Source organism: Gekko japonicus, unplaced genomic scaffold (assembly GCF_001447785.1).
Source record: "Gekko japonicus isolate JY-2015 unplaced genomic scaffold, Gekko_japonicus_V1.1 scaffold245, whole genome shotgun sequence".
NCBI classification, from domain to species: domain Eukaryota; kingdom Metazoa; phylum Chordata; class Lepidosauria; order Squamata; family Gekkonidae; genus Gekko; species Gekko japonicus.
In genome coordinates, this window is record NW_015167537.1 from 691,892 (window position 1) to 719,455 (window position 27,564).

Here is a 27,564-nt window from a genome sequence, read left to right on the forward strand (position 1 = left end):
ACAGACCTTAGGAGGAAAGAACTCATGATGTCCTCTGGATCTAGACTTAAAACTAGGTTTGGAAGGTCCCTGATCCTCAGAAGGGGGAGATTCCTGGAGTTTCAGAGCCTTAATGGCCTTGGTTAAAAAATAGTGGTAGTCCTCAGCTTTGAAATCACTCTGCAGCAGGCTGGGGTTGGCGCCAACACACAGTTCCGTTCTTTCAAAATGACCACCGATCTTCACCTGCTCCGAATTGGAGGGCTCTGTTTCTTCATGTGGCCAGCAGCGTTTCTGCACGCACTACGCTGCCGCTGCTGCATTCGTCAGGTTGGTACAAACAATCCTCGAAGGCAGGTTGGCCCCGCTGCCGCCGCTGTGGTAAGTGTGTCTTCCTCCCCCAAGGAGAAGACGTCAGAGTGCTCTGTCGCCACCATCTCTCTCGCACGCAGAGCACTCGGGAGGGACTTGACTCTCGACGTCTTCTGGCTCCTCCAAAGGATTGGAAATGAAAGAGGAGGAGAAAAGGATCAGGCAGGGGCGAAAAAGCAAGACAGGAATAAAATAGGAAGAAAAAAGGAGAAAAGAAAGTGAAAGCTGAATAGATTAGATAGATAAAAAGGCAGAGCCTTGTCTCTAGCTGCTACTCCCCAACAGGCAGGAATAGAACTGAGGGGAAGGGTTATTCCCAAGGCCAAAGTAATGATGGGAATAACCCATGGAGATGTCCTTCACCTCAGAGGGAGAATGTAGAATTTGCTGCCAGAGGATGTAGTGATGGCCACCAGAGAAGACAGCTTTAAAACGGGATTAGACAGATTCATAAATGATTAAATGATTGGTCTATCAGTGGCTACTAGCCATGGTGACTAAAGGGAATTGCCTCTGTATCACAATGCCAGGAGGCAACATTAGGGGAAGGCCTCAGCCTCTATGCCCTGTTGCTGGCCCTCCAGAAGAACTCATTGGCCACTGTGTGAGATAGGATGCTGGACTAGATGGACCACTGGTCTAATCCAGCAGGGCTCTTCTTATGTTCTTATGTTCCTTGATCTTGCTTGAACACCCCAAAAACTGCCAAGACAAACTTAGCGTAGCATTTTATTAAATTCTGGCAAGTTCAGAATTAATTTATTGATTCAGTGATCCCTACTATGTCAAAAAGAACCCATCCTGAAGTGTCAATGGGTGACCCCACTGGCTGGAGGCAAAACTAGTCTCCTATCAGTCTGCACTTGAAGTGAGCCTGAGAAGTTTACTGAACAACATGTGCTGTTTAGAACATTATTGGAAATCTTTCAAGAAACTGAATAGTTGTCATGAGTTCACTTTGATTGACGATACAAGTGAAATAGATCCAGTGTGGCATAGTGCTTAGGGTGTCACACTAAGATCTGGGAGACCCTGGTTCAAACCCCTACTCTGCCATAGATGCCTGCGGGAAGACCTTGGACCAGTAACACACACTCAGACTAGTCTACTTGACAGAGCTGTTGCAAAGAAGAGAGGAATACAATAAGCTGCTTTGGGAAGAAAAGTGGGGCACAAATTAACTAAATAATAAAAGGCAGGGCTACATCCAGTAAATGTGAATGCAAGAACGTAAGTTTACAAACCTACAGGCTGAAAACAGGCACACTGCATGAGCATTATCCCAATCACAAGGAACATATGAATTGACTATCCTACTGTCCTGCAACTGTTCCTTTAAGCCACGTTAAGCTAACTCTCTTGTTGAGGTCCTCCACCATATTTCAGCATGATAATGTCGAACTTGGGACAGCTGTTTCAGCTACTCTTGCCTTCTAAGGATCTTTGAACAGTTGCCCTGTGCACTAGCTGAACCATAATTAACATTTGGTGAATCAAGCAAGGCACTGTCTCAATGAACAAACCACAATGAAGGTGCATTTGTAACGCTATTCCATCAATATATTTTTGAAATGGGAGGTAGCACTTAAGATTTCTGTAAAGGAAACCATAATTTTAGCGTTCCTGGCACGGGATGATTTTGTAACATACACACTGCAAACTTTTGTTAGTTCTCATAAGTGTGAGACTTGAGAACTATTGGAATCAACTTTTAATTTCCATGGCTTTGCTTCCAGGTGTTCTCTGGCTGTAATAAATGCAATCTACTATTCCAAAATACAGCATAGACATTAAATTACCACATCACAACTTTCAGAAACACATTTAAACTGTTCTGTTACTATATGAAATATAGCTACTTTACTTATGAGCAAACTGGACTATTCTTAACTCCATGTTTAATATAGAACACTTCCCCAAGAAATTTTTTAAATCACTTCATGGCAAAAAGTAACAAAGCTGAAGAATGCAGATGATTTCATATTTTGAAGAATAGCACAAACTTCCAAATGAATGCTAAAGGAGCAAAAATGCATTATGCCTCCCATGTACTCATTTATTGACGGTTTGCAAATAACACCTCTGTGTTTTCAAGCAACAACAGTTTGAACTTAAAACACAGAATCTAGGTCTGATCTGAGCATTTGCTAGGAGGAATTGGTTAAGTATTTATAATATGCAACTTCACAGGTCTCTCCTACTACTTTGTATGGCTTGTTTTGATCATGTTCACAATTACAATTACAATTCATGCATTGAACTTAAAGTGGAAAGCTAAAGACACTTCTCTTCTGGAATACCTGAGCTGAACTGAATGGAAATGGTATGGTCCTGTTGTTTTTAGCACACCTGATTGTTGTTTTTACAGTATAATTTAAATTACTGTGTTTTGTTTCATATTTAGTTGCTTTGAGGAAGATTTTAGCTGAAAGGCAGCATATTAAAGTCAATATAATAAATGTTTCCATTTTTACAGCACTATGAGCTATATAATGAATACTAAAAAATGTACAAAGGAGGCAGTCCCTACTGCTATACATATAAGGCTTCTAAAATTACCTTTCTGATCTTGGTTTTACTCATGGTTAGCAGCATAAAAACATTCATCCAAAACTGCACATATACAAGATTGTTCCCAACATCTGTTCCCACATCAACTTCCCCACTAAATCCATCACTTTAAAACAACTATCTGCATTTGTAATATTTGCCTTCTCCTTGACTTCCATTCTGTCACCTCAGTTAGACAGTGTGGCAGAATGGGGACCCACCCTCAGCCGTGAGAGACTGAATAGCCGTTCGCGGGCACACAAGCCCCTGCTTTCGCCTGCCCACCCTGCCTGGTGGGGCTATTTTCCTTCCTCATCCGCTGCCACCACTCACTGGTTTCACACCACCTTCCTAGAGGGACAGTGAGACCCCTCTGGCTGATTCCCCAACTTGGCAAAGTGGGTACCTCAATCTTTGGGTGCCCCCTGGAGAGTTGGCAACCTCTACAATTTGGGTTCCCATGCCTCCCTTTGCCTCTGCTAGTATGCTGAGCGGGGAGGACTAAGTGGTCAGGACACCACCAGGTCTTATAACTCAAAGATTTATTTAAACTATATACATGGTTGGCACAGAAAACAACACAGGCACTTCAACATAACTGGACAGAAAATAAACAGGATCAAACGCAATTCCTCTGTCCCTACAAACACCCTCTCTACCTCTGGAGGTTGTGGCCTCAGGATAGGATTTGCTTTCCCTCTCCTTGTTGTTGGAGAGAAACCCCAGCCCTCCTCAGGACTGGTCACCAGTACTGCCACCTTCCTGGCTCTCCACCACGATAAATAGTGGCCTAGATTGGCCATGAAGTCTGGAGTAACAGGAGTCCCACACCTGTACGTTGCCCCTTGAAGCTCTCGTCCAAGGCTGAGGCGAAGGCCGACTGACCCCTCCCTGGAGGGCAGAAGCCTTTTATCTGGCTGGCTCCGCCCCTGGGGTGGGTCCATACTTTCCCGCACTTTTTCCCTAAAGCTGCTGGGAAATGTAGGCCAGGAGGTATGGCAGTTCCATTGTTCCCTATGGAGCACCTCCCCCCTCCAGAGGACTACACCACTGACAGCCATTTTAAAATAACCTGCTGCCTCTGTCTGGCAGCCATTTGGTTACAGACAGCATTGTATATGTATTTTTCTGCCCTACATCCTAAATTTCCAGATTAACAATGTTATTACAAAATCAGTAAAGTATTATATATCCTGTGAGCATACACCTCTCCACCCATCTCCTGAATTTATAACAGGAGACAGATCAAGTTTGACTTGTGACTTTGGACTATAATTCTGAGGCACTCCAAGTGTCTTCAAAGCTCAAGTTAATTACAAGACTCTACCCCTGCCACAGTCAAGAAGGTACATCTATATGCCACCAAGCTATTTTAAAAATACCAAAGGCAACTTAAAATTCATACCCATTAAAAATCTTACACACACAGGGATCAGATTTAACTTTTAAAGTTTCCTGGAATAAAACATAGGTCCGAATGAACCTAACTGGACAAACCGTGTGTGATCAGTGCTTGCTGATCAATATCCATCCTGTTAGATGAAACCAGGTTAGATCTGGATGAGAGATCAGCATGCTGGGTGACACCAGAAGTTCCCATGGAGGCTGAGCTGATGGTTTCATCAGGCTGGAAAACCAGCCTCCTGGGCCAATATGGGGCCACACAAATCAACTCTGCCTTCTCTTATTTCATTTTGTTCAAAACCTTTGGAATCACAAGGTATTGGTAGAAAGGCATAGAGAAAGCTCAGTGGCCATGGCAACATCAGAGCACCCACTTAGTCTGCTCATTGACACTGATGCCTCAAGAAGAATCTGGGTGTCTTGGCACTGATTATGGAGGCAAAGAGATCAACACAAGGTAAACCAAAATGTTGAACCAGGGACTGGAATGTTTCATGGCTGAGAGGTCACTCCCCCAGTCTAGCCTGGTACGGCTGAGTCAATCTGCTTGAACATTTGCTAAGCCTTGACACAGAGAGTACTCCATCTTTCTGTGCTATACCTCTGAGGATGCCAGTCACAGTTACTGGCGAAACGTCAGGTTCTACAATGCCAAGACCATGGCCACACAACCCGGAAAATCTACAGCAACTAAAGAACTCCGGCCATGAAAGCCTTCAACAACGTATTTGCTAAGCTGCTGATGTGTTCTGCTCTGAGGGAGGCTAAATGTTGCTGTGCCCAGGACATGAAAATGGTTGTTTCCTGATATAGCTTTCTGGCTTTGGTGGCTCCCTGACAATTCACATGTGCCTTGGCAGCAGTGTTGTCTGTTCATATGCAAATGTTCAATTGAGACAGATTGTCAGGTACTTCAATAACTCAGCATCAACAGCAGGTCCTTAAACAGGTTCAGCTTTTTTTATATATACATTTATTTTTATTTTCAATCAAGAATATGTTCTTTTAAATAATTATTCATTTCTTTAAATGAGGTTCATATCTCTTCTTTTACACAGAATAACATTGTTTTACATATTTTCGAGTCTAGTCCATCTTCTTTATCTTCAGCCAATCATAAATTATTTTCCATCTTTTCCAAAATAGCTCCTCTGGTTTATTTTGTAATATTATACTTAGTTTGTCCATTTCTGCTACTTCTAGTATCTTAAATTTAAGCTCTTTTATCGAAGGTATGACTTGATTTCCAACGTTTCGCGATAAGTATTCTAGCCGCTGTTAGAATATAGACAATTATATAAGTAAGATCTTTTGTTTTATCCATTAAGTAAATAGGTTTCTGGTGTTAAAGGAATATTGATTTTTAGTATATCTAAGAATATCTTATGGATTTTTTTCCAGAAAACTTGAATTTTGTCACATCTCCACCATATGTGGATATTTGATCCTATATTTCTTTTACATCTCCAGCAAATGTTGAACGATCTAGGGAAGCATTTTGCTATTTTGTCACGAGTCCAATGCCATCTATAGAATAGTTTGTATATATTCTCCTTATAAGGAGTCGCTCTCATATATTTAAGGGCTTTCCAGGTTTTTAACCATTGATTTGTTTCTATTGAATGGCCAATCTCCTTCATCCAGACTATCACTGATGTTTTAATGGTTTCATCTTTTAAAAAAATCCTCTAACAATTTTTTATATAGCTTCTGGATTAATTTATCGCTTGATGAAAGCCATATTTTATCAATTTCATTTAGGCTAGTATAGAATCCCGGTTTTTTATCTTCACTATACCTTGCTTTCAATACATTTTTCCCCACCAAGAGAGATTTATGTTTTGTTTTAATAGTATCTCATCTGTTTTCAGTTCGGGTTTTTTTTGTTTAGTAAATTACCATAGGTTTCTTCAGTTTCTCCTATTATTAAAGTGGGTTTTGCAAATGCCTCTATAGGCGAAATCCACATTGGTATTTTAGTATAGTTTTTATTTTTTATTGAATTCCAAACTTTAATAAGGGCGCTTCTAGTTATATGTGTATGGAAGTTGGAATGAATTTTATCTTTCCCATACCATAAGTAAGCATGCCAGCCCATTACTAAATCGAATCCCTCTAAAGCTAACGTTCTTGTATCTTCTAATATAGCTCATTCCCTAATCCATCCCACAGAAGCTGCGAAATAATATAATTGTCAATTGGGTAGAGCAAATCCCCCTTTCTGTTTAATTTCCTGAAGATCTTTTATTTTTATTCGTGGTTTTTTGGACTGTCAAATAAATTTACCTACAATTTTCTCCAAATGTTTAAACTACTGGTATTTTTTAATTATTGGTAAGTTTTGGGCAAGAAAAAGAAATCTTGGTAATATATTCATTTTAACCGTTGCTATTCTGCCCAGTAGTGAAAGGTGTGCTTTATCCCAATGGTTTAAATCTCCTTTAACTTCTTTTAGGAGTTGTAGGTAGTTATTCTCATATAAAGTTGATGTTTTATTGGTGATCCAAATTCCTAAATATTTCACTTTCTGAACTACTTCCATTTTTGAGATCTCTTTAATTTTTTGTATTAATTTTTGTGAACAATTTTTAATTAAAATCTTAGTTTTTTTGAAATTTTTTAACCAGCTAAGTTACCAAATTCCTGAATGTCATCTATTAAATAAGTTAAAGAATGTTCTGGTTCTTCCAATATAAAAATCAGGTCGTCTGCAAAAGCCTGGAGCTTAAACACTTCGCCTTTTATTCTCAAGCCTTTTATCATATCATTATTCCTTATTCTATCATTTAAAGATTCTAAAGTAAATATGAACAGTAAGGGAGATAATGGACATCCCTGTCTAGTACCCTTCTGTATTTGAATATTTTGAGTGGGTTCTCCATTAACTAAGATTTTGGCACTTTGGGTGGTATAAATGGGTTTTATCATTGTGAGAACATTATTCCCACACTCCCAAGTCGAGAACTTTTGTAACATATATGTCCAGCTAATGTTATCAAAAGCTTTCTCAGCATCTAAAAGGATTAGGGTCATTGGTTTTCCAGGGTGTAATTCATAATATTCTAATATATCAATTATATTTCTAATATTATTTTGAATTCGCCATTTAGGTAGAAAACCTGACTGGTCTTTATGTATTATTTGAACAAGTACTTTTTTCAGCCTATTTGCCAACATTTTTGCAAAGAGTTTGTAGTCTGTATTCTTGAGAGATATTGGTCTATAATTCTTAATTTCCCATTCATTAGAATTAGGTTTATGGATCAGTGTTAAAGTAGCCTCATTCCAAGAAGAGTGTATTTTACTTGATTTCGGGATATTTTGTAATAAATCTTTAAATGGTTCCAGTATCTGATCTTCGAATATTTGATAGAATTCTGTAAGGATACCATCTGGCCCCGGACCTTTCCTCTTTTTTCCATTTTTTATTGCTTCTGTTATTTCACAGACTGTTATTGGTTCGTTTAGTAAGGCTATTTGTTCTTTGTTAAAAAATTTCTTTTCCCATTTTTCTTGGTACTCTTGTATTTCCTTGTTTTTTGTTTTTGTATTCTGGTATAAATTTTTATAAAAGGTCTCTACTATTTCTTTAAGTTCTTTTTGTCTAAATTTTTCTTCCCCCTTATTTATTTAAAATGTTATTACTCTTTTCTCTCTTTTTTCAGCCTATATGCTAGCCACCTAGTGGGCTTACTAGCGTTTTCAAAATAATACATTTTAGATATTTCTAATTTTTTGGCTACCTCTTGTGTCAAAAGTAAATTAAGTTGATGTTGCAATTTGGTTAATTTAAATCTTTTATTGTCTGTATTATTATTATTATTATTATTTTTCACTTTATTCTATTTTTGTATTTTTTCTCTTAACGTATCATATTTTCTATTTTCCTGTTTTTTCCTCCATGCTCCTTGATTGATCCACCAGCTTCTTATAAATGCCTTAAAGACATCCCATATTATTCCTTTGGGTGTATCAAATTAAGTATAAATCCTAAAAAAATATTTTGTTACTTTTTTAGTTTTTTCTGTTATTTTTTTATCTTTTAATATATCCATATTCATTGCCCATCTTGACTTTCTATATGTTGATTGTAACATTAACATAAGAGGACTGTGGTCAGCAAAAGTGCTGGTTAATAGATCTGTTTCTTCTATAGTTCTAATAAGAGAAGTTGATACCCAAGCCATATCTATTCTCGACCAGGTATTGTGATGGGCTGGAAAAAAAGTGTAATCTTTTTATTAATATTTTTTGTTCTCCATATATCTATTAGAGAGTATTCTTCCGCTAACTGTAAGAAGGTTTTAGGTAAGACATTACTTGATTTTTTGTTCTTGGATTTATGGGATCTTCTGTCTATTTTTGGATCAAAAACTGAGTTATAGTCCCCTATTACACAAATATCTTCAAATGGCATATTCACTAGACTTTCTTGTAGTTGTTTAAAAAACTTGTCTAACAGGTTCAGCTTTATTGATCAGAGCAAAGTGTAGTCATCTTAGACTCTTTGAGTCAGGAATGAAGCATACAAAATGGCCATAGTAATTATAGTGGGTTCATACAACATTCCCTGACACCTAGGAACTAATAAGCAATTAATATGGAGCGCGGCAGGGAACTAAACGGTTCATAGGTAAGAGAGGTAAAAGCAAGAAACAGCTGCAGAGCATTACACATTCCAGAGTCAGGGGAAAACGCCATGGTGGGGCTACCCGACACAGATGATCTCAGAAATGAAGACGTACCAGCCCAATCACACACAGTTCCAAAAGACTGATGTTGAGGGAAGCTTCTTGATGGGAACAAGTCCCCTGTACATGGCCCAATGCACAAAGGATTCCCTAGCATGTCAGACCAGTCTCTGTTATAATTTGTAGGTCTGTGGCCACTTGAAAATGTTTGCCCATAACTAAGTGTTTCTTGGTTGCCCACCAAAGGAGGTCTTTCCTGAGATGATGACTGATGTTGACTGTGATGTGTTCTTAGAGGACTATGAGCCTGATATGGCAACAGGGTCCACTGAAGCACCTGAGAATGTATCTGGCCCCAAGGGGCTGTCTTGATTGCTTCAATCATGTAGCCTAGCAGACGTGCTAGAACATTGTCCATTGATTTTGCAGAACTAACTTGCTTCACAGCCTGAAAAATCTTCTCTGCTCTGTCTAGGGGAAAAAAACACTTTTCCCCAGGATCAAACATATCACTGCCCCCAAATGCACAATGCCTTTGGCTGGGGTCAGTTGGCTCCTCTGGAAGTTGATTTGAAAGTCATGGCTGGAAAGGCACTGCATAGTGTCCTGAAGGTCCCTGAGTGCCTGATCTTGAGAGGCCACCTTACAAGGAGATTGTCAAGATATGAATGGATTCCTTTAAGATGCAGGCCTGCAACAAGTGAGATGATCAGCTTCGTGAATATCCAGAATATCCAGAATTATCTGTATATCATTAAAATACAATTTTAACGCTAACCAAGTCTCTATGTCTTTTGTAATGCAATTATATATCCAATAATATAATCAATAACAGAAAACTTCATGAGCCAAACAAGCAGCTTAGAAGTCACAAAATGTGCTCACAGGCACTAATCAATTAAGACACGATTTAAGTGGGTGCTCACAGGCACTTCAATACGTGCACTAATTACATCCAATCTAATGTGACATTATTTTTTTCCAGAATTGGGATCATATATATACATTTTTAAATTCAAAAATACTTGAAATTATTTTAGTCTTGTAACATTTGACTTATATATTTAAACTTGAGCTCAATGAGATGCATATCCTGTAAGCCTGTCTGCAGCAAGTTAGTTTTAGTGCATGTTTTGAGAATCTGAATACTCTACATGGGTTTCATCTACAAATTGCTATTATAACATGAAGGTTTTCCTTCTGAAATGTGATTTACACCTAGGATACACATCTCATTGAGTTCAAGTGGAAGAAGGGAAAGGGTAAGTTCCATAAACAAGGATGGTAGGATCAGAAAGAAAGCAAAGCACAAAGATTCACAGGTTGCCTGATACAGAAGTCTCAACATGGCTGAAGAAGTTCCCAAGAAGCAAGAGGGAGAGCTCTGGGTGGAAGGAAAAAGCTCTTCATGCACTGAGTTCACTTGGGGGAGGAGCAATTCTTGGGATCAGATCAAACTTAATTTTCTCCTTTGCAGGATGCCACTTTTATCCTAGACTCCACCCACCTGGCATTTGCTATTGAGAATAAATTCTACTGGTGGCATTTTTGGATACTCTCCATCATTGGGCCAAATTTTCAGAATTCTGCCTATGATTGGAGAACCAACAGGTTGAAATTAAATCAGAAGAGTTTTTGGCTAAACATTAGGAAGAACTTTCTGACAGAGTGGTTCCTCAGTGGAACAGGCTTGCTTGGGAGGTGGTGGGCTCTCCTTCTTTGGAGGTTTTCAAAGAGAGGCTAGATGACCATATGACAGCAATGCTGATTGTGTGAACTTAGGCAGATCATGAGAGGAAGGCAGAAAGGGTTGCCTCAGTGCTTAGTTCTTGTGGCCCTTTCTTATATGCCCAGGGAAATGCTGATTGCCACTTTGGAGTCAGGAAGCAATTTTTCTCCAGGTCAGTTTGGCCAGGGACCCTGGAAGTTTTTTGTCATCTTCTGGGTGTGGAACAGCAATCACTGCGGGTGTGGAGGGGGAGGTATTTGTGAATTTCCTGCATTGTGCAGGGGGTTGGGACTAGATTACCCTGGAGGTCTCTTCCAACTCTATCAGTCTATGATTCTAAATTCTAGGAAACTCATTCCCATTGGGGACAACAGAATACTGGCTTCAACTGGCTTCTTTTTAATTGCCCGGAAAATGAAACTGAGAAATTGAGACAGATGGGCACCAGGTAAAGCAGTAGGGAAGGTGGGATATTTGGATCCCGAGAGGTAATCCTGATTATTGTCTGTTAACAAAAGGCCAGGAGGTGGGTGATGGATCTAGCACTGCTTATGGTTAGGTTTCCAGAAAATTCTGCATTGTAAAGCAGATTTCCAAGATGGCCATAGAAGGTTGATTATTGTCCTGAAATCTCAAACATCTCAAGGGCTGAAATGTCTTGGGGGAGGGGTCTAAAAAGCACATCTCCTGACCCAGGGTTGCTTTTGGGGGCAATAATATGAACAGGTGGAGTTGGTCCATCAAATATCTTGGATCCAAGGCATTTAATGACTTAATACAAGCACTATGACTGCCAGCATATTTCTTGACCCAATACAACATAACTGGCCCAAGATGTACTCATTGAAGCCAGTCCCATCTTGGCTGCCATATTCTGAACCAGTTTTTGAACATAAAGCTTGTTACAGAAGTCTAACATAGCACATGCAGCTATGGCCAGGTCCACCTTTCCTAGCAAATGCCACAGCTAGCAGATCAGCTGAAGTGGGAAACATACACTTGGGCACCCAGGATCAATAAGGTATCCAGCAGCAGGTCCAAATTGTAAGCTTACTTACTTCACAGAATTACGACCCCCAATGGAAGTACAAGCTGAACAACTATTCCCAGATTACCTTTCCATCTCATCTACATCTCCTGTCTTGTCATCTACATTTAATACAGTTTGGTTATCATTCTGTCCCTTACCACCCTCCAAACACATAGCTTCCCAGGATCCTGAAGGGAATGGTGAGACAAAATCGACTTGTCTGCATACTGATGACAACTCATTCCAAATTCCCAGATTCTCTTTCCCATGGGTTTCTTGTAGATGTTAAAAAACAGACAAGTCAGAACCTTGTGTGTCCCCATATGCCAATGCCCAAGGGGTCAAGTCTCTCATCACCACCTTCTGAAACTGATCTTACAGAAATGCCGCGAACTACCAGAATACCATGGCTGATGGCACTGAGTGTCACTGAGAGGTCCAGGGAAACTAATAGAGATGTACTTCCCCTGTTGGAAGACTGGCACAGGTAGTCCATCAAGGGAACCAAAGGACCTGGGTGAACATCAGAATGAAAGGAATCAAGACAACCAGTTTCCTTGAGAAATGGACAGAGCTGCATGGCCAGCCCTCTTTTTCAAAAAAAACCCCACTTCTCAAAAAGGGCAAATTCAGATCAGACGGAGCCAGAGTTTTTTCCAGTAATGGCCTAACAAAGCCTCTTTAAGGGCTGGAGCAACTGAACCTTCTCTCAAGAATGCACTGGTATTTGTTACCCATAAGGACAGCTGTCCTCTTCCAGATTTCATTTAACCCAAGGGCCAAGGATCTAATATGCATGTAGTAGGCCTAAATGCTGCAAGTATTTCATCCACATCCTCAGTTTGTACTAACTGAAAAAAAATTACAGAAGCCTGATTAACTTTCAGAATTTCTATAGGTAACCTAACATTGAACCTGCACCATCTGTGAATGATATTGTCAGCAAAGTGCTTAACTGATAACAGCAAGTCTCCCAAGGTTGTTTTTTGGGGGGGCCCATAGGGGATTTTTTTAATTTGCATTTTCTAAAAACTACAACGAAATAAGGGAAGGGATCTACAAACTATGGAGAAAGAAAAGAAAACCCACTAAAAACCGAAGAGTTGAGGGTTATTACATCGCTCATAAAGTATTAGCTTAGCCGTAAAAATTGCTTTTCATAACATTGCGAGTGGCATATCATCATCCTTAATTACAAAAACAAACCATCAACATTGACTATGCAGAGAGTTTCCAAGAAGAATCGCTAAATAGTTTAAACAATTTAAACACAAATTTCCAAGAACAGTGGCATCTCATTTTACAATTATTTTCCCATCTCCCTTCAGAGCAGCTTAATATTAATAGTTCTCTCAATAGGTAAAATAAAGCCAATTCTTCTTCCAGAGCTAAACACTTCTTTCTTCTTAAATGAATTCCCTGTGGCAATGTCCTGCTAAAACTGGAACTGATCAGAGTAAAGTCTCATTTTCCGTGACTTCCGCTTGAACTGGTCAGAGCAAAGTCCCATTTTCCAAGACTTTTCCGCTTAAATTCAAGCCTTCAATCCTAGCGATCCACCCCTTTATTGCTTAAAGAAGTCAATCTTACAGAGAGTCTATTCGTCTGTTTGCCCACCAGACTTATTTCAGGTGATGCCGAGGCATAACTATTCGCTTCCAACTTCGCTTAATGTCTGCATATGGGCCCCACCACTTAAATCCAACTTAGACTTTCCTTTTATAGATGAATCCTATAAACAGAGACTGGTCACTTCTCTGATGCTGACACAGTCCCATATATAGTAGCCCATATGTGACTCAGTTCTTACGTAGTACCTCCTCCTTGCCACCAGAGGACAAATCTCCGCTTGCAACCTGGAAGAGTCTATGTTGTTCCTGGTCACATGATCCAGGTCCTTCTACTTCCTGAGAGAAACTTTTACTTTGCTTTTCGCTCTTGGCTCCTTGCCGATCGCCATTTTTAAGGTTGTTTATTTTAAGCCGAGTTTGCCAAATTCTCAGAAAATTTGCAGATCCACTTATATAAATCCAGGAGACTCCCTGCTACGGTCTAATTCCTTTTAAAGTCTCCATCCCTTCTGCAAAGATTTTTATTTTCCGTTTATTTTGTTCTTGCCAGGGAGAAGTCCCCTCCCCCTCTCGCTTATCTCGGAATGGAGTTCGCTCAATTCTTGGTGTTCTCACTTCACTGGACTCATTCTGCAATATCTGCTCGCTCAAATATTGCCAGGTAACGTTCGCCAAACCCCCAGCCACTTGTCCCGGTGTGTGTTGCTTTGTCCCATTTGTGAACTCAGGGGAGGAACCTTTGGGGCAGATGGGGACGCCGTCTCTCACCGGCAGCATGCCAGGGAGGTGGCAATCCCCAAAGCCCCTTGGTGAGGGACCCTTCGCCGGGCCCCAGGGGGGATGTGCACATTCACACCCCCTTCCTTTCCACTGGTTCACGGATTGTGTCCCAGGAGACGTCCAAGAGACACAGCCGCCATCAGCATGCCAAAACCGGAAGACTCTCCCAAGTATTTATTATTTGCATCCGGAGGCCTAGGTGAAACTAGCTTCAGAAGCATGCACTACACTGTCAACAGTGCACAGTTGCAATGGTGGTATAGATGTTTTTTGCCATCACTCCCAAAGAAGGTCCTTATCTGTGCTTGGTCAGATTCAGGTTGTGGCGAGAACAAATTTTGGCTGTATAGTAAGACCAGCCAAACTAATCTGAACCCCTGTTCTGATCCAGAAAGAAATAATGAAGTCTTCTACTTAATTCCTTTCTAGTAAGATTTAGAGAAACAGAGTAGCAAAAATATCCATGGTGCCCTGAAAAGGAGAGATACAAACTTTCTCTGAGATTAAACTTTTACAATGGGTTCAACAGTTGCCATTGTTTGGGTTGGCTGTCCACAGGATGTGAACTGCCTCCTGACAGTCTTGTGTGGAAATTTACCTTCCTACTAGAATGAGTTACACAAACTAAGAGTTCTTCATATTTCTCATATAGTGCTGGCAAAATGCTAGGCATCTCAGTTAAACCATAAGCCATTGGTGGTGGTGGTGGGGGGGAACAATGCACTCAACAAGTGAAGTTAACAATAAATTCTTATGCCTTAGAAACCAAGATCTCATGTAACGGTTCAGAAGACTAATTCAACAGCTCTCCTTGGTAGAGACCACATTTTGAAAGTTCTTCAGAACTCTTCACACAGAAAACTGCCATGGCAGGAAGGAGGCGAAACTAGACCCCCCCCCCCATGCACAACACAACCTTTAAATACATAGTCTGCTAAAAGTTTTGAAGCAAGGGGTCACAAAATGCACACCCCTATAAGCCATTTGGGAAGCAGCAAATAGGGACTAACAAACATTACAAAAGAGGGGGAAACTGAATTTCTAGACATTAAAACTCAAATCCTATCATTCCTTTTTAAAAAGCCCTCTTGAAGAATTCCATTTCCATTTTACTACTACCCTTTATAAAAATGCCCTCCTGAAAAATTCTGTCATGTATTTTCTGAACAATAAAACTATGTGACCCTCCTGACCTCACCAGGCATACCATTCCACAGGCAGGAGCCACCACAGAAAAGTTTCATGTATAGGCAGCTGTTAATCTTACCCATCTACAGGGTTCCACCTTCAGAAGGCTTTGAAAAGATAAGCAGACCATACTGAGCATATTGAGAGTGGTGGTTCAGCAGATATGTTGGTCCTAGTCCATTAAGACTTTTGTAAGTAATAACCAAACACTCTGAATTGAACTGAACTTGGAACTAATCAGTAACCAATGGAGTGATGCAGAACAGGTGTTATATGCATATTCCATTTACTCCCAACAGCAATTGACCTGTGGCATTCTTAATAATACTACAGGCTTACTAAAGATACACTTTTGGAATTAGTCTGTCGTTAATCAGCTCCTACTCAGACAGTTGTATATTGTTTCCTTAACAAACAGTATTCATTGCATTCTACTTAGAAATATCTTGTCCTCCAAGCAACTGCTACAGGAAAACACACAGATAAAAACAGTAACTCCACCAAAAGAGTGAACTAGCATTTCTACAACTGAGAACCAAGGTACAAGCCAGGATATTCAGGGCCAAATACTACAGCATCAACCAATGGTGCCTCTTTCTGTACGACGTACCCCACAGCCAATGCTGCTCCCCCCAATACATACAAATGAAATCATAAATTTATATATGCCTTACTAAAAATGCAAGAATATTGTTTGTTCAACCGTCACTTCATAACTCTAAACAGGTACAATAGCGAGCACTTAGAAGAGATATGTCTCACGTTCGTAACAGTCAAAAAAAGACATACCTGGATCTGTAAAATCATCATCTTCTCCACTATGCAGAACAAAACCCTTAAGCTGCAGCAGTAAGACAGGTTATTCTTCCTCTCAAACACAGATTTTATGTTCTAAACACCTCATACTAGACACACTAAAGGGTATTATTTGTGGTTATGACCAATGTCTCATAGCAGTTTTCCCAAGCTTAAAGCTTACTCATCAGAAATCATACAATCTCATATGTTGCTGATTAGGCACATTAAGATGAGTGAGTGCATGCACAAAACAAGAGCACTTATACAAGAATTCAGAAAAAGAAACACCACAAATCTAACCATAAAGGGCATTTTTTATACAACTGTGCCTTAAATCTTGCATAGCCAGTGGCACAGATCCAGCCAATGAAGCAATTACACCTGCCTTACCAAATGTTATTTAAGGAATATGAAACACCTGCCCACAATTTCACTGTTAAGACAAAGAGAAATACCAATTGTTAAGGAACACACTGCAGCGGTAAAAAAAATTGGATTTTGTACATATACACTTTTACCCATAACCATGAAACCCTTTGGGCTAGATGGCCCAGAGCCAGAACTACACAGACGTTAGACTTCTGTCGGAAGACTTAAATGTCCCCTGATGATAGAGAAGTTGGGCATCCTCACCTTAAAATACAGGCAAGGCATAACAGGAATACTCAGAAATACCATTGCTGCTACAGAGTAGTGTTCTCTGCATGCTTTTCATTGTGGAAATACTGCCAAAGTCACTACATCTGAAACTAGAAGAACTGTGCTAGATACAGGCAACAAAAAGGTTCTAGAATCCAAGACTGACATCTAAAGAGTAGGAATTCAAGTCTAGATTGTATTTCCCAAGATATAACTTGTTGATAGCTAGTCTGCACATCAGACAAGTAAACAATGGACAATCTGAAATAACCACTACAAAAAGATTTCACATATCTACCGGCCCAATCATTCTGAAAAATGTGTAGAAAACATTGGAGAGCTACTAGTTCAGGGTACTAAGACATAAAAGCAAATTAAAAGTTTCTGCTCAAATCTTATGACCAGGCAACAGAGTACAGAATTACATATCCAGCAAATAATCCTACTTACATGTGCTGTGAACTTCCTACACTTATTCAGGCAAAACTACAATAGCTTTGATATAACATGCAAAGGAAACTCAAAGTTTATGAAAAGGACTGAAAAACGTACAGTACCAGCACAAAATATATGGATGATGTGTCCTCAGCTATGCAAAGGTTTAGTTGTTTGACACAACAGGAGACACAACCATGTGATTAACACATAGAATTCACTGCCACAGGAGGTGGCGGCGGCTACAAACATGGACAGATTCAAGAGGGAATTAGATAAACATATGGAGCAGAGGTCCATCAGTGGCTATTAGTCACAAGGTATAGATAGGAAGAAGAAGAGATTGGATTCATATCCCGCCCTTCACTTGGAGTCTCAGAACGGTTTACAAACTCCTTTCCCTTCCCCTCCCCACAACAGACACCCTGTGAGGTGGGCGGGGCTGAGAGAACTCTGACACAAACTGCTCTTTCAAGAACAGCTGTGCCAGAGCTTGTGACTGACCCAAGGTCACATCAGCAGGTGCAAGTGGAGGAGTGGGGAATCAAACCCGGTTCTCCCAGATTAGAGTCCACACACTTAACCACTACACCAAACTGGCTCTCAGTCTGGGGCAAGTGATGCTCTGTATTCTTGGTGCTTGATGGGGGCAACAGTGGGAGGGCTTCTAGTGTACTGACCCCACTGCTGGACCTCCTGATGGCACCTGGTATTTTTGGCCACTGTGTGACAAAGTGTTTGACTGGATGGGCCACTGGCCTGATCCAACATTGGCTTCTCTTACGTTCTTATGAGACAGTTTCAAAAGAACTAGAAGTATGGTGGATAGGTCATCCTTATTTCCAGGAATGGATTTAGAAGCTTGATGATAAAAAGATAACTGAATTATGGAAGAGAGGGAAAGAAAAGCTTCTCTTTTGTCATATGGCCACAACTTAATTTTTTTTAAATGCTGATAACTGTTTCACCACTATACTGACAGAGTGACCATGCACCTCTGATAAGATAATGGGGGAAAACAGGAAATGAATGCCACATTTTTAAGCCTCCCCAAGACTATTAGAGATGCCAGGGTTAAAGCAGAAGCAAACTGGCAGTACCCAGAACTCTGCAGCAGCTTTCATGGCAACAATACTTCATCTGTCCACACTTTGTATCAAAGAACCAAAAACATAATGCACGTGCAACCACCCACATTCCAAGGGAGGACAGGTAGCACAAATCATACAACCAATACCCCGAAGTAGCAAGAATGCAATGGTATCCTGGGGTAAATCACTCATAAAGCAATGGGTGCAGGGGCCAACTACTTTGTCCTAAAGTGAAAGAACCTCCAGTAATAGATATTAGTTAGAAAAACTTACAATCAACAGCACTCTAGCTGACCTACACTGATCTCTCCAGGTAGACAGCTCTGCAACATATCCCAACTCCTAGTCACATATCAATTGTACACTTTCAGTTCTTGCACACCTCTGTGTGCCACCATGACAATACTTGGCAGACCATTTTTTGGTCAGAACAGGAAAAACTGCAGTCTTTCAGTATCCAGTTTAACACCAAGAATGCCAATAATTGTGGAAGTGGTTTAAACAATACATCTCAAAATATTGTAAATCAACAAAAATATAGGAAAGCACTCCTTTTATTTTAGAAATGTTCAGAAATAATTTTAGTATGACTTTTATAACAAACAGATGAACATTTTAAATCCAGCAACAGCTGTAGAGAGCTATCTAAAGTTGCCACTACCAGTGGTGCCTGTCAGTACTATGAAACATGAATACAGAGCATGTGCTTGAGTGCTGCCCTATACACAGCACTGCACATTGTTCCTCCTTCAAGAAGGCCGGAAACGCAACATGAGAAAGAGATACGGGGCTGCCATAGGAAAGAGCAGAGACCTTCTCATTCATTCAAACACACTAGTCACAACCACACATGGCAGCAGTGGGAATCACACTATCATACATACTACTAGAGAAAATGAATGGGGGGAAAGGGGAGGAGAGAACATGATCTCACAGAGCGTCTTCTTTCCATTCTTTGCCTGAGTGAAGAAAGGAGAGTGAGGTTTTGTTATCTCGCCAGAAAAGTTAGAATGATCAAAACCAAAGACAGGTCTCCAGCTACAGTTGGCACATGTCAGTGTCCTAACAGCAAGCACATCATAATGAAAATTATGGAAACAGAGAGACAAATAAGTAGTAGACAACCAAACTAGGAAGGATGCCATTTACAGTCTCAATCTATCTTATTCTAGACACCGCTATACAGTGGACTCTAGGAATACCCAGGGCATGAAAACAGTGAATAGAAAGCTTCAGCATCTCTCCAGAACTGAACCATACAAATCAAGGACAGGAGGAGACCTCTTCTCAGGTATCAGATGCGCCATTTAAGGCATTTCTCCTTGGGTCTGGGAAGAGATAAGCTTGGTACTACCTGTAAAAATCGGACTTCTTATCCACATTAAGAGAAACCATCCCAAGCAAGGGCAAAATGCGCATTCTGGTAAGCAGAGGGGACGATTTTAAGCGGTGAGGCACCATACAATGAAATGTTAAGAGATCTAATGGGGGTCCTCTTATGTCGGTTTACAACAAGGTCCCACAGCCAAATGCAGCAACCAGACGCCTAAATTAAGAAGCAGACAAGAGCCTCGCGGAGACGAAGGGAAGGCGCAGGCTCCCACCGACAAGGGCGCGCTACCTCGGCCTTGCGGCCCCCTTTCCTCCCAGGGGCGCGCGACAGAGGCGGCGGCGCGACGACTTACTTGCCCAGGAGCTGGTCGTGCTCGGCGCGGATCCTGCCCAGCTCGATCTGCAGCTTGGCCCTCTCGCGGGCCGTGTCGTCCAAGGTGCGTCGGGCATCGGCCAGCTCGGCCTCGTAGAGCGCCTTGAGGCCGGTGAGCTCACGGCCGCGGACCTCCTCGCGCTCGGTGACCTGGAGGTGGAGCGCGCTGTTCTCGGTCTCCAAGCTCCGCACCTTGTCGATGTAGACGGCCAAGCGGTCGTTGAGCTGCCGCAGTTCCTCCTTCTCTTGCAGCCGGGTGATGCGCGTCGGGCTCAGAGGGGTGGAAGCGGCGCTGCCCCGAGTCCGCTGCCCCACCGGCGTGGAGGCCGCCACCGCAGCCGCCATGGCGCGAACAATGCGCGGGGAAACAGGAGGACAAGAGAAGGGGCTGCAAGGCGGGAAGAGGAGGGCCGGCGGGCTAGCTGCGGCCGGCCGGGGAGGGGCTCAGGCAGGGCGGCAGGAAAAGGAGTCACCGGAGGCGAGGTGGACTTCGGCGCTGCACCGAGAGAGAACTCGCAAATGCAAATTCAAAAAATGTGCTCTCGTTTAATCGCAGGAGCAACGCCAAGACCGAAAGTCGCAGATGCAAAACGAAGCGAAGTCAGAATGTGAATGAATGAACTCAAAAGTCCGGAGAAGGGAGTCAGGAACGGGAAGAAAGGAGGCGGGAAAACAAACCAAAGAATCCCTGCAGGTGCGAAATAAAAGCAAAACAAAATCTTTTTTTAAGGCGGGAGGGAAAGAAAAGAGGCCAAAAAAAAAAAAAGCGCCGGACGGTATCTACAGTTCAAAGGAACGAGCCCGCGCGCGCGTATTTCTCCTGCTGCTTCTCCCCAGGCAAAACAAAACAGGCGGGCTCAGCAGAGAGCCAATATGGCCGTCGCGCGCTCAGAACGAGGCCTCCCTGTTCCTCCCACACACACTTACACAGATGGCTTTCCGCGTGACCTGAGTTCAGCCAATAAGACAGTGCAGCGCGTGCAGCTTCCCTCTTTATGGTAGTCTAGACGCTAAATTCAAAACCCGCCAACTGTCAGCGAAGTAGTCGCGCGCGCCCGCTCGTTTGTTCGCTCGTATTTCCCCTCCCTGGATAACAGCCCATCGACCCACCCCCAGTGCGCGTTCACTATCAAACTGCTGCGTTCTTTGCTTCTCAGATTCTGCAAGGCAGCGGGAAGGGGCTGTTTCTAGACCCTGCCTGCGCTGGAGCCGCTGAGCCCCGTTCCCTGCCTGTCCTTTGCTCTGGGGATGGGGCTACATTGCTGTTTGCCGTTATTAAGTGGGTTCGTGCAGTTTTACCCTTTCTGCCTGCCTTTCTGAACACTGTTTGCTTGTGGATGGGCTTGAAGCACAGAAAAATTGGACTGGATTTGTATCTGGGCACAAAGAGCGAGCGAAACATTATCTGTTGCTGTTTCCAGCAACGTTTGTCAAATATCATGGCAGACTGAGAATTGTGCCTTGAATCGCTAAAATGCTCTCGCAGAATAACAAGAGAAACCGGCCGTGTCACACTTTTAGCCCGCCATCTAATGCGAAATAGGGAGCGAAAGAAAGAAGATCAAAGCCTTTTGTTTGGGACTAATCGCCTAACTAGACTAAAGCTACGATTCAATCCGCTCTTGCAGGCCAACCCTTTGCCCTGGAACTAGGAAATACCTTCCATTATGTTCAGAGAGACTCCTAAATTAAATGTGTTTGGCATTGTCCCTTTACTCCCATAAATATGAGTGGATTTAAAACTCTGCCCAAGTTGGGGGGGGGGGGGGGGGGCAGAAAAAGCCACACCCAAGGTCTTGGAAGCCAAGCAGGGTCAGTGCTAGTTGGAAGGGAGACCACCAAGGAAGGCTCTGTAGAGGAAGGCAATGGGAAACCACCTCTGCTTCTTTATTGCCTTGAAAGACCCTTGCTGGGGTTGCTATAAGTCGGCTGCTTGACTATTGTGTACTGAACCTAACCCAGACAGACCCAGCTAGAGATCACAGAACAATGGACTGCTAGGATCCTGGGATGGACCTATCACCCAGGAGTACCTCTGTAAATAGCCTATTGTTGGGAGTGGGTGTGAAATGGGTGTGCCTCGTCTCTGAGTTTGAGCTGAAATCACAATAAAGCATGAACTGATCACAATCACATGTCATTGACACACACAAATGCACACAGATCTGTGGTAGGCTCTGGTTGGAGCCAAACATTTCAGATGAAGGAGGAGTCACCCCAAGCCAGAAGGCTTCCTAAGTAGGGTTGCAGACTCTGGTTGAGCAGAATTGTAAGAGGCAAAGGAGTAAGCAAAGGGCTAAGAGTGAGCTTTATAAGTAAGCACTTATTCTCAGGACTCCCTTCTGCTATGTCACTATTCTATAATACTAATACTATTGTTTATAAAGTGTCTTACAACTTGGTGCTACAAAAGAAGTACATTAAATAAGACAATTCCATCCTGCAGGTTTACAGTGTTAAAACAGATAAAATACAAAACCTGAATTATATGAGTTTAACATAAAGTATATTGTACACTAAAAGCTTTATAAAACCATGTGTACTGCTTGACTTGATATTTGATTTTAGACCGATGTTTTATGGCCAGGGTCCTAACAAACTCTTATACCTAACCTGAGCAGAGTTTGAGTCCAGTGGTTTACTTTGTTCTGTTGCTTCAGACCAACACAACTACCCACCTGAAATTATACCAGACTTGCTAATGTAAAATAAAATGAGTCATGTGGCACCTTAAAAACTAGCAAGTGTTTATTTTAACATAATATTTGTGGACTACGCAGTCCACTTTCTCTGATACATGAATTGCTAGATGCTTCTGTTAGGCAACAACAGACTTTTCCTTTGTTCGTCCCTCTAAGGGTGGAGCTACATAATTGCAATTTAAAAACAGAATGCCACCACTGGAGTTGTGACTGAAACATAGAGATGGGAGTAGCAAGTGAGACTGAGACTATGTAACTGTTTCTTGATGAGCTATTTTCCCGCTGAAAATTGCCCCCTCTCTAACTGCTTTACCCCATTTGAGAAAATTTACAGGCACCTGAGGATCAATTCAAGCTAAAATAAGTGCAAAGAAGAAGTGAAGATCATAGGCATGGAGCATATTGCTTCAGTGGCATACTGGAGAGCAAGCAATTAAGCCACATAATTAATTTACTATTTATTTATTGGATTTATACCTTGCCCTCCACACTGAAGCAGCTCTGAAATATGTCTGAAAGGCCAACAGAGTTCTGAATCACTGAACTTCCTAGTTTACATAACACAAACCATAACAAGCTCAGACTACTTGCTTGAGAAAAAAAATCTAGAAAACTTATTAAAAATGTTGAAATCAATTGCAAAAGAAACCTAACCTATTATTTAATCATCTTACATGTATTGAACATGTACAAAATCTAGAGAAATATATTTTCAAATGGTGATAGCCATTAAAGATAGTTATTGGCAGGCCTCGGTTCCTGCCGGAGCGCACTGGAGCGCTCTGCCAGTCAGGAGCCCAGGGGGCGGGCACATAAGCCCCGCCCCCTGCTCCCACCAGCCATCAGTTGGGCAACCACCGGGGGGCCCCGAAACGTTCTCCTGCCTCCCTGAGCCAGGACCTATCACCCAGGAGTACCTCTGTAAATAGCCTATTATTGGGAGTGGGTGTGAAATGGTGGTGGCCTTGGACTCCCTGGTGGTGGCCTTGGACTCCTAGGGGAAAATTCCACCTCTCATGTGTGATGTCCAAGCAGCATTGCCGCTGGGACATCACACGCGAGAGGTCATTCTGACTCCCCCAGCTCTCCTTCGGGGCTCTCCTTCGGGGTGGGGAAACGTTCTCCCGCCTCCCTGAGCCCCGGGGTGGTGGCCTTGGACTCGGAGGGGCAAATTCCACCTCTCACGTGTGATGTCCAAGCAGCGTTGCCGCTGGGACAACACACGTGAGAGGTCATTCTGACTCCCCCAGCTCTCCTTCGGGGCTCTCCTTCGGGGTGGGGAAACGTTCTCCCGCCTCCCTGAGCCCCGGGGTGGTGGCCTTGGACTCGAAGGGGCAAATTCCACCTCTCACGCGAGAGGTCACTCTGGCTCCCCCAGCTGTCCCTAGGGGTTCTTTAAAAAGTTATGGCTGCTGTCGCCGCTTTCGGTGGCAACTGCAACCACCGCGGGGGGGGGAATGCTGAGCTGCCCTCCCCACCTTTCTTAGGCTATGGTGGGAAAAAATAACTTTTTTCCCACCATAGAGAACAATGGAGGGGATGGGGGCAACCTGTTTGGGGGCCCGTAGAATTGGACCCCTTGGTTCAAAGTTCCTGAAACATGGCGGATATCTTGGGGAGAGGCTCCAGCAGCTACCCTGTGAGGTTGGAGCCCCTCCCTCAAACCCCCTTTCCTCCAGCCCCCAGAATGTACCCTATGTTTTCGCTATTGACTTCAACGGCCCATAGGATATAATGGGGCCGAACTGTGGGAAGCCGATTCAGATCAGAGAATCTGATTCGGCCCGCAGCAGCCTGAAAGGGGCCCGTCTGAACCGAATGCACATCCCTCCAGCAGCCGCTTGCTCGGGCTCTCTGCAGCCATGGGGATCCTGAGCAAGCCAAGGGAAGGGAAGGTGGTTTAAACCGCCTCTCCTTCCCTCCAGCAGCCGGCTTGCTTGGGCTCCCCGAGGAAACCAAGGGAAGGGAAGGTGGCAGAGCAGCTGGAGATATTGAGCCTCAGCTCCACAAGTAATGAGCACTCAAGCCCCGCCCCCAGCAGCCCTCAGGCGGAGCACCTGGAGCAGTCTTGGGAGGCGGATTGGCGAAAAGCAAAACCAAAAGCGCAGGAACTCGAGAGAACTCCAGGAATAGAGCCGGTTCCTCTTCCACAGCCCAAAACGCGACCCACGAACCCTGAGCTTGCTTTTTCTCCTTTGCAAGTCTGGCCTCCGCACTCCTTTAACGAGGCAGCCCTGAAGCTTGGGGCAGCGGGAGTTTCTTTGCACGCAACTTGTGTGGCTGGCTGAGTGCCTCTTCTGCTTGCCCACCTCTCGCCTCTGCACCTCATCTTCTGCCAGGCATGGAGGAGCCCAGCTCGCCCAGGCTTCTTGCCTCCTGCTGCCTTAGCCCTCTGGTGCATGGGTGAGTCACCAAAGTTTGACTCTTCCTCTACAAGTCTCTGGCGTTGGAGCTATTCGCTTCCTTCCCTCCTGCCTGCTATGGCTGCATAATTGTGAGAGATTTCTTAACATAGTGTTCCTGCCAGGGAAGCTGGGGACCCTGCCCATGAGTCTCCATTTCATCCTCACAACAACCCTGTGGGGTAGGTTAGGTAGAGAAGGGGAGATTTGGCCCGGGGTCACTCAGCCAGCAGAGTGAGAATACAAACCTGGGTCTCCCCACATCAATCTGCAACTCTGACCACTGTGCAGTGCTGCCTCTACTGATCTGTAATGTTCCAGAGGTGTTGTAATGTAATACTCAGTTTCTCAAACGAGTGTATGCCTGTCTGTTGGTCCACTTAGGAGTCTTGATCCTGGTTGTGTGGTGGGCTAGTTGTGGCAAATGGTAGGGAAGCTCAGTATTTCTGTATACAGTTGTAGGGGCTTTATTGCAATGTGCTATGGCCTGATATTATGTTCTTATTCCAGTGTGGAGTGTGTGTGAGGCAATGGAAGCTGAGTGATAGGGTCTCTCCAAGTGATTGCCAGAAGTGAGATGCGTCCTGGTCTTGTGTCTTACAGATAATCTTACAAATAGTCCTTTGCATTTATATCATGCTTTCAACTTCAAAAGGATCATAATGCTGATTGTGTGAACTTAGGCAAATCACGAGAGGTAGAGCAGGAAGGGTTGCATCAGTGCTTAGTTCTTGTGGCCCTTTCTTACACACCCAGGGAAATGCTGATCACCATTTTGGGGGCAGGAAGCAATTTTTCTCCAGGCCAGTTTGGCCCCCAGTGATCCTGGAGGGTTTTTTAAAATCATATTCTGGGCGTGGAACAGGGGTCACTGGGGTGTGGGGGGGTATGGGTGAATTTCCTGCATTGTGCAGGGGGTTGGACTCGATGACCCTGGAGGTCCCTTCCCACTCTATGTTTCTATGATTCTATAATTCACCCAGGCTGGCTGTCAGACAAAAGCACCTGAGATCCTCCCCCTCCCCTTTCCCTTCGCCCAACTTGGGAAGGGAGAGGGGGGAAAGAATGGATCCCAGGTACTTCTGCCTGTCGGAGGGGCTGATGCACACTTCCGGTGATGTCAGGGGGTGTGGCATATGCTAATAAGTTATGCTAATGAGCTCCTGCAGCTCTTTTTGTACAAAATGACCCCTGGCTATTGGGTTAATGTCAACTGAGAAAAATGTGGGCCCCACATTTGGGGAGGTGCCATAGCTTGATGGTAGAGCATCTGAGGTTCCAGGTTCAATTCCTGGCATCTCCAGTTGACAACACAAGGCAGTAGATGACGTGAAAGACCTCTGCTTGAGACCCTGGAGATTGGTTGCCAATCTAAGTAAACACAATACCCACATTGAAGACCCTATGGCAGTTTCATGTGTTCACCAAAATAACGAACAGGACTTCAGGCAGAGCCAAAAATGTTACAACAGAAAATATTTAATAAAAATATTTGAAACAGTTGCTGACGTGTTTCAAAAACTTTTTTCCCAGAGGGCTCATGAGACAATGCCTGTGGAAATGTTGCTAGTAAAATGGAGAGGTTGCATTATGGGAGACATGCTTCCTTAGGCTAGGGTTTTATTCAAAATAGAACCTATTTTAACAAATTCTTGTATTGGACCCCATGCTCTTCATAATACAAGTTAGTATTAGGCAGCACTGTCTTTGAAACGTCCAGTTAAAGAAGTATGATGAAAAGTGTAAAAAGAGCAAGGTGGAAATTACTGTCAATAGCATTCTTTTCAGATACACAGGAATTGTGTTATAGTATCAGTCAAATGAACATCATAAGGCCAGCTGAAACACAATGCAGGAAAGACATGATAAAAGTACTCATAATCTATTATTTTTGTCATGCAGGAACCCAGTCAGCAATCATGGATCTTTTCAAAACAATTACTGTCGAGACTCCTCTTGTGAATCAGAGCAGCAGACTCCTGAAGATGTTATCTTTTAAACTTGACTCAATTCTATGGGAATCATAGCTCACATGACATCTATGTATAGGTGATCAGATTTAGTACTAACTTAGTTTGTTATGACTGTTGATGTATGTTGTAAAATCTGTATTGATGACTAACTGGTTGGTTTGTAATTTTGGAGTTTCAGGACAGTCGTATACTGTTTTGCAGTTATTATATTTCTTGATATGTTATACTTCCTCTTAATAAACATTTTAAAAATGAAAAAAAAAAACAATTGCTGATACTGCAAAGCCTGTTAAGCGGATTATTTTGAGGTTAATGGTACAAAAAAACCCATGTTTCACAGTACATATTAGAGAGACCAGGTTTTGTTGCTTCTAATAAAAATGCTGGGAATATAAGATTTTAAGACTACATACATACAACTTCAGTTGCTTTTCTGATTTCTAACTTCAACATCAAATAGCAAACAAAGACATTTCACAAGTTTTTAGATATGAAATGTTATAAACTGCCAGCACTTTCTGATTA

At 42.7% G+C, this 27,564-nt stretch overlaps 1 protein-coding gene across 1 annotated transcript in view; it reads right to left on the reverse strand.

Moving 5' to 3' along the window:
• The window catches only part of LMNB1 (lamin B1), a 43,564-nt gene extending 23,038 nt beyond the window's left edge, over window positions 1–20,526 (reverse strand). Inside the window, exon 1 of the mRNA XM_015413512.1 lies at window positions 19,943–20,526. Coding sequence (XP_015268998.1) covers window positions 19,943–20,307 — 365 coding nt within the window. The 5' untranslated portion in view covers window positions 20,308–20,526. The remainder of the gene's footprint in view (window positions 1–19,942) is intronic.
• Window positions 20,527–27,564: the final 7,038 nt, after the last annotated feature.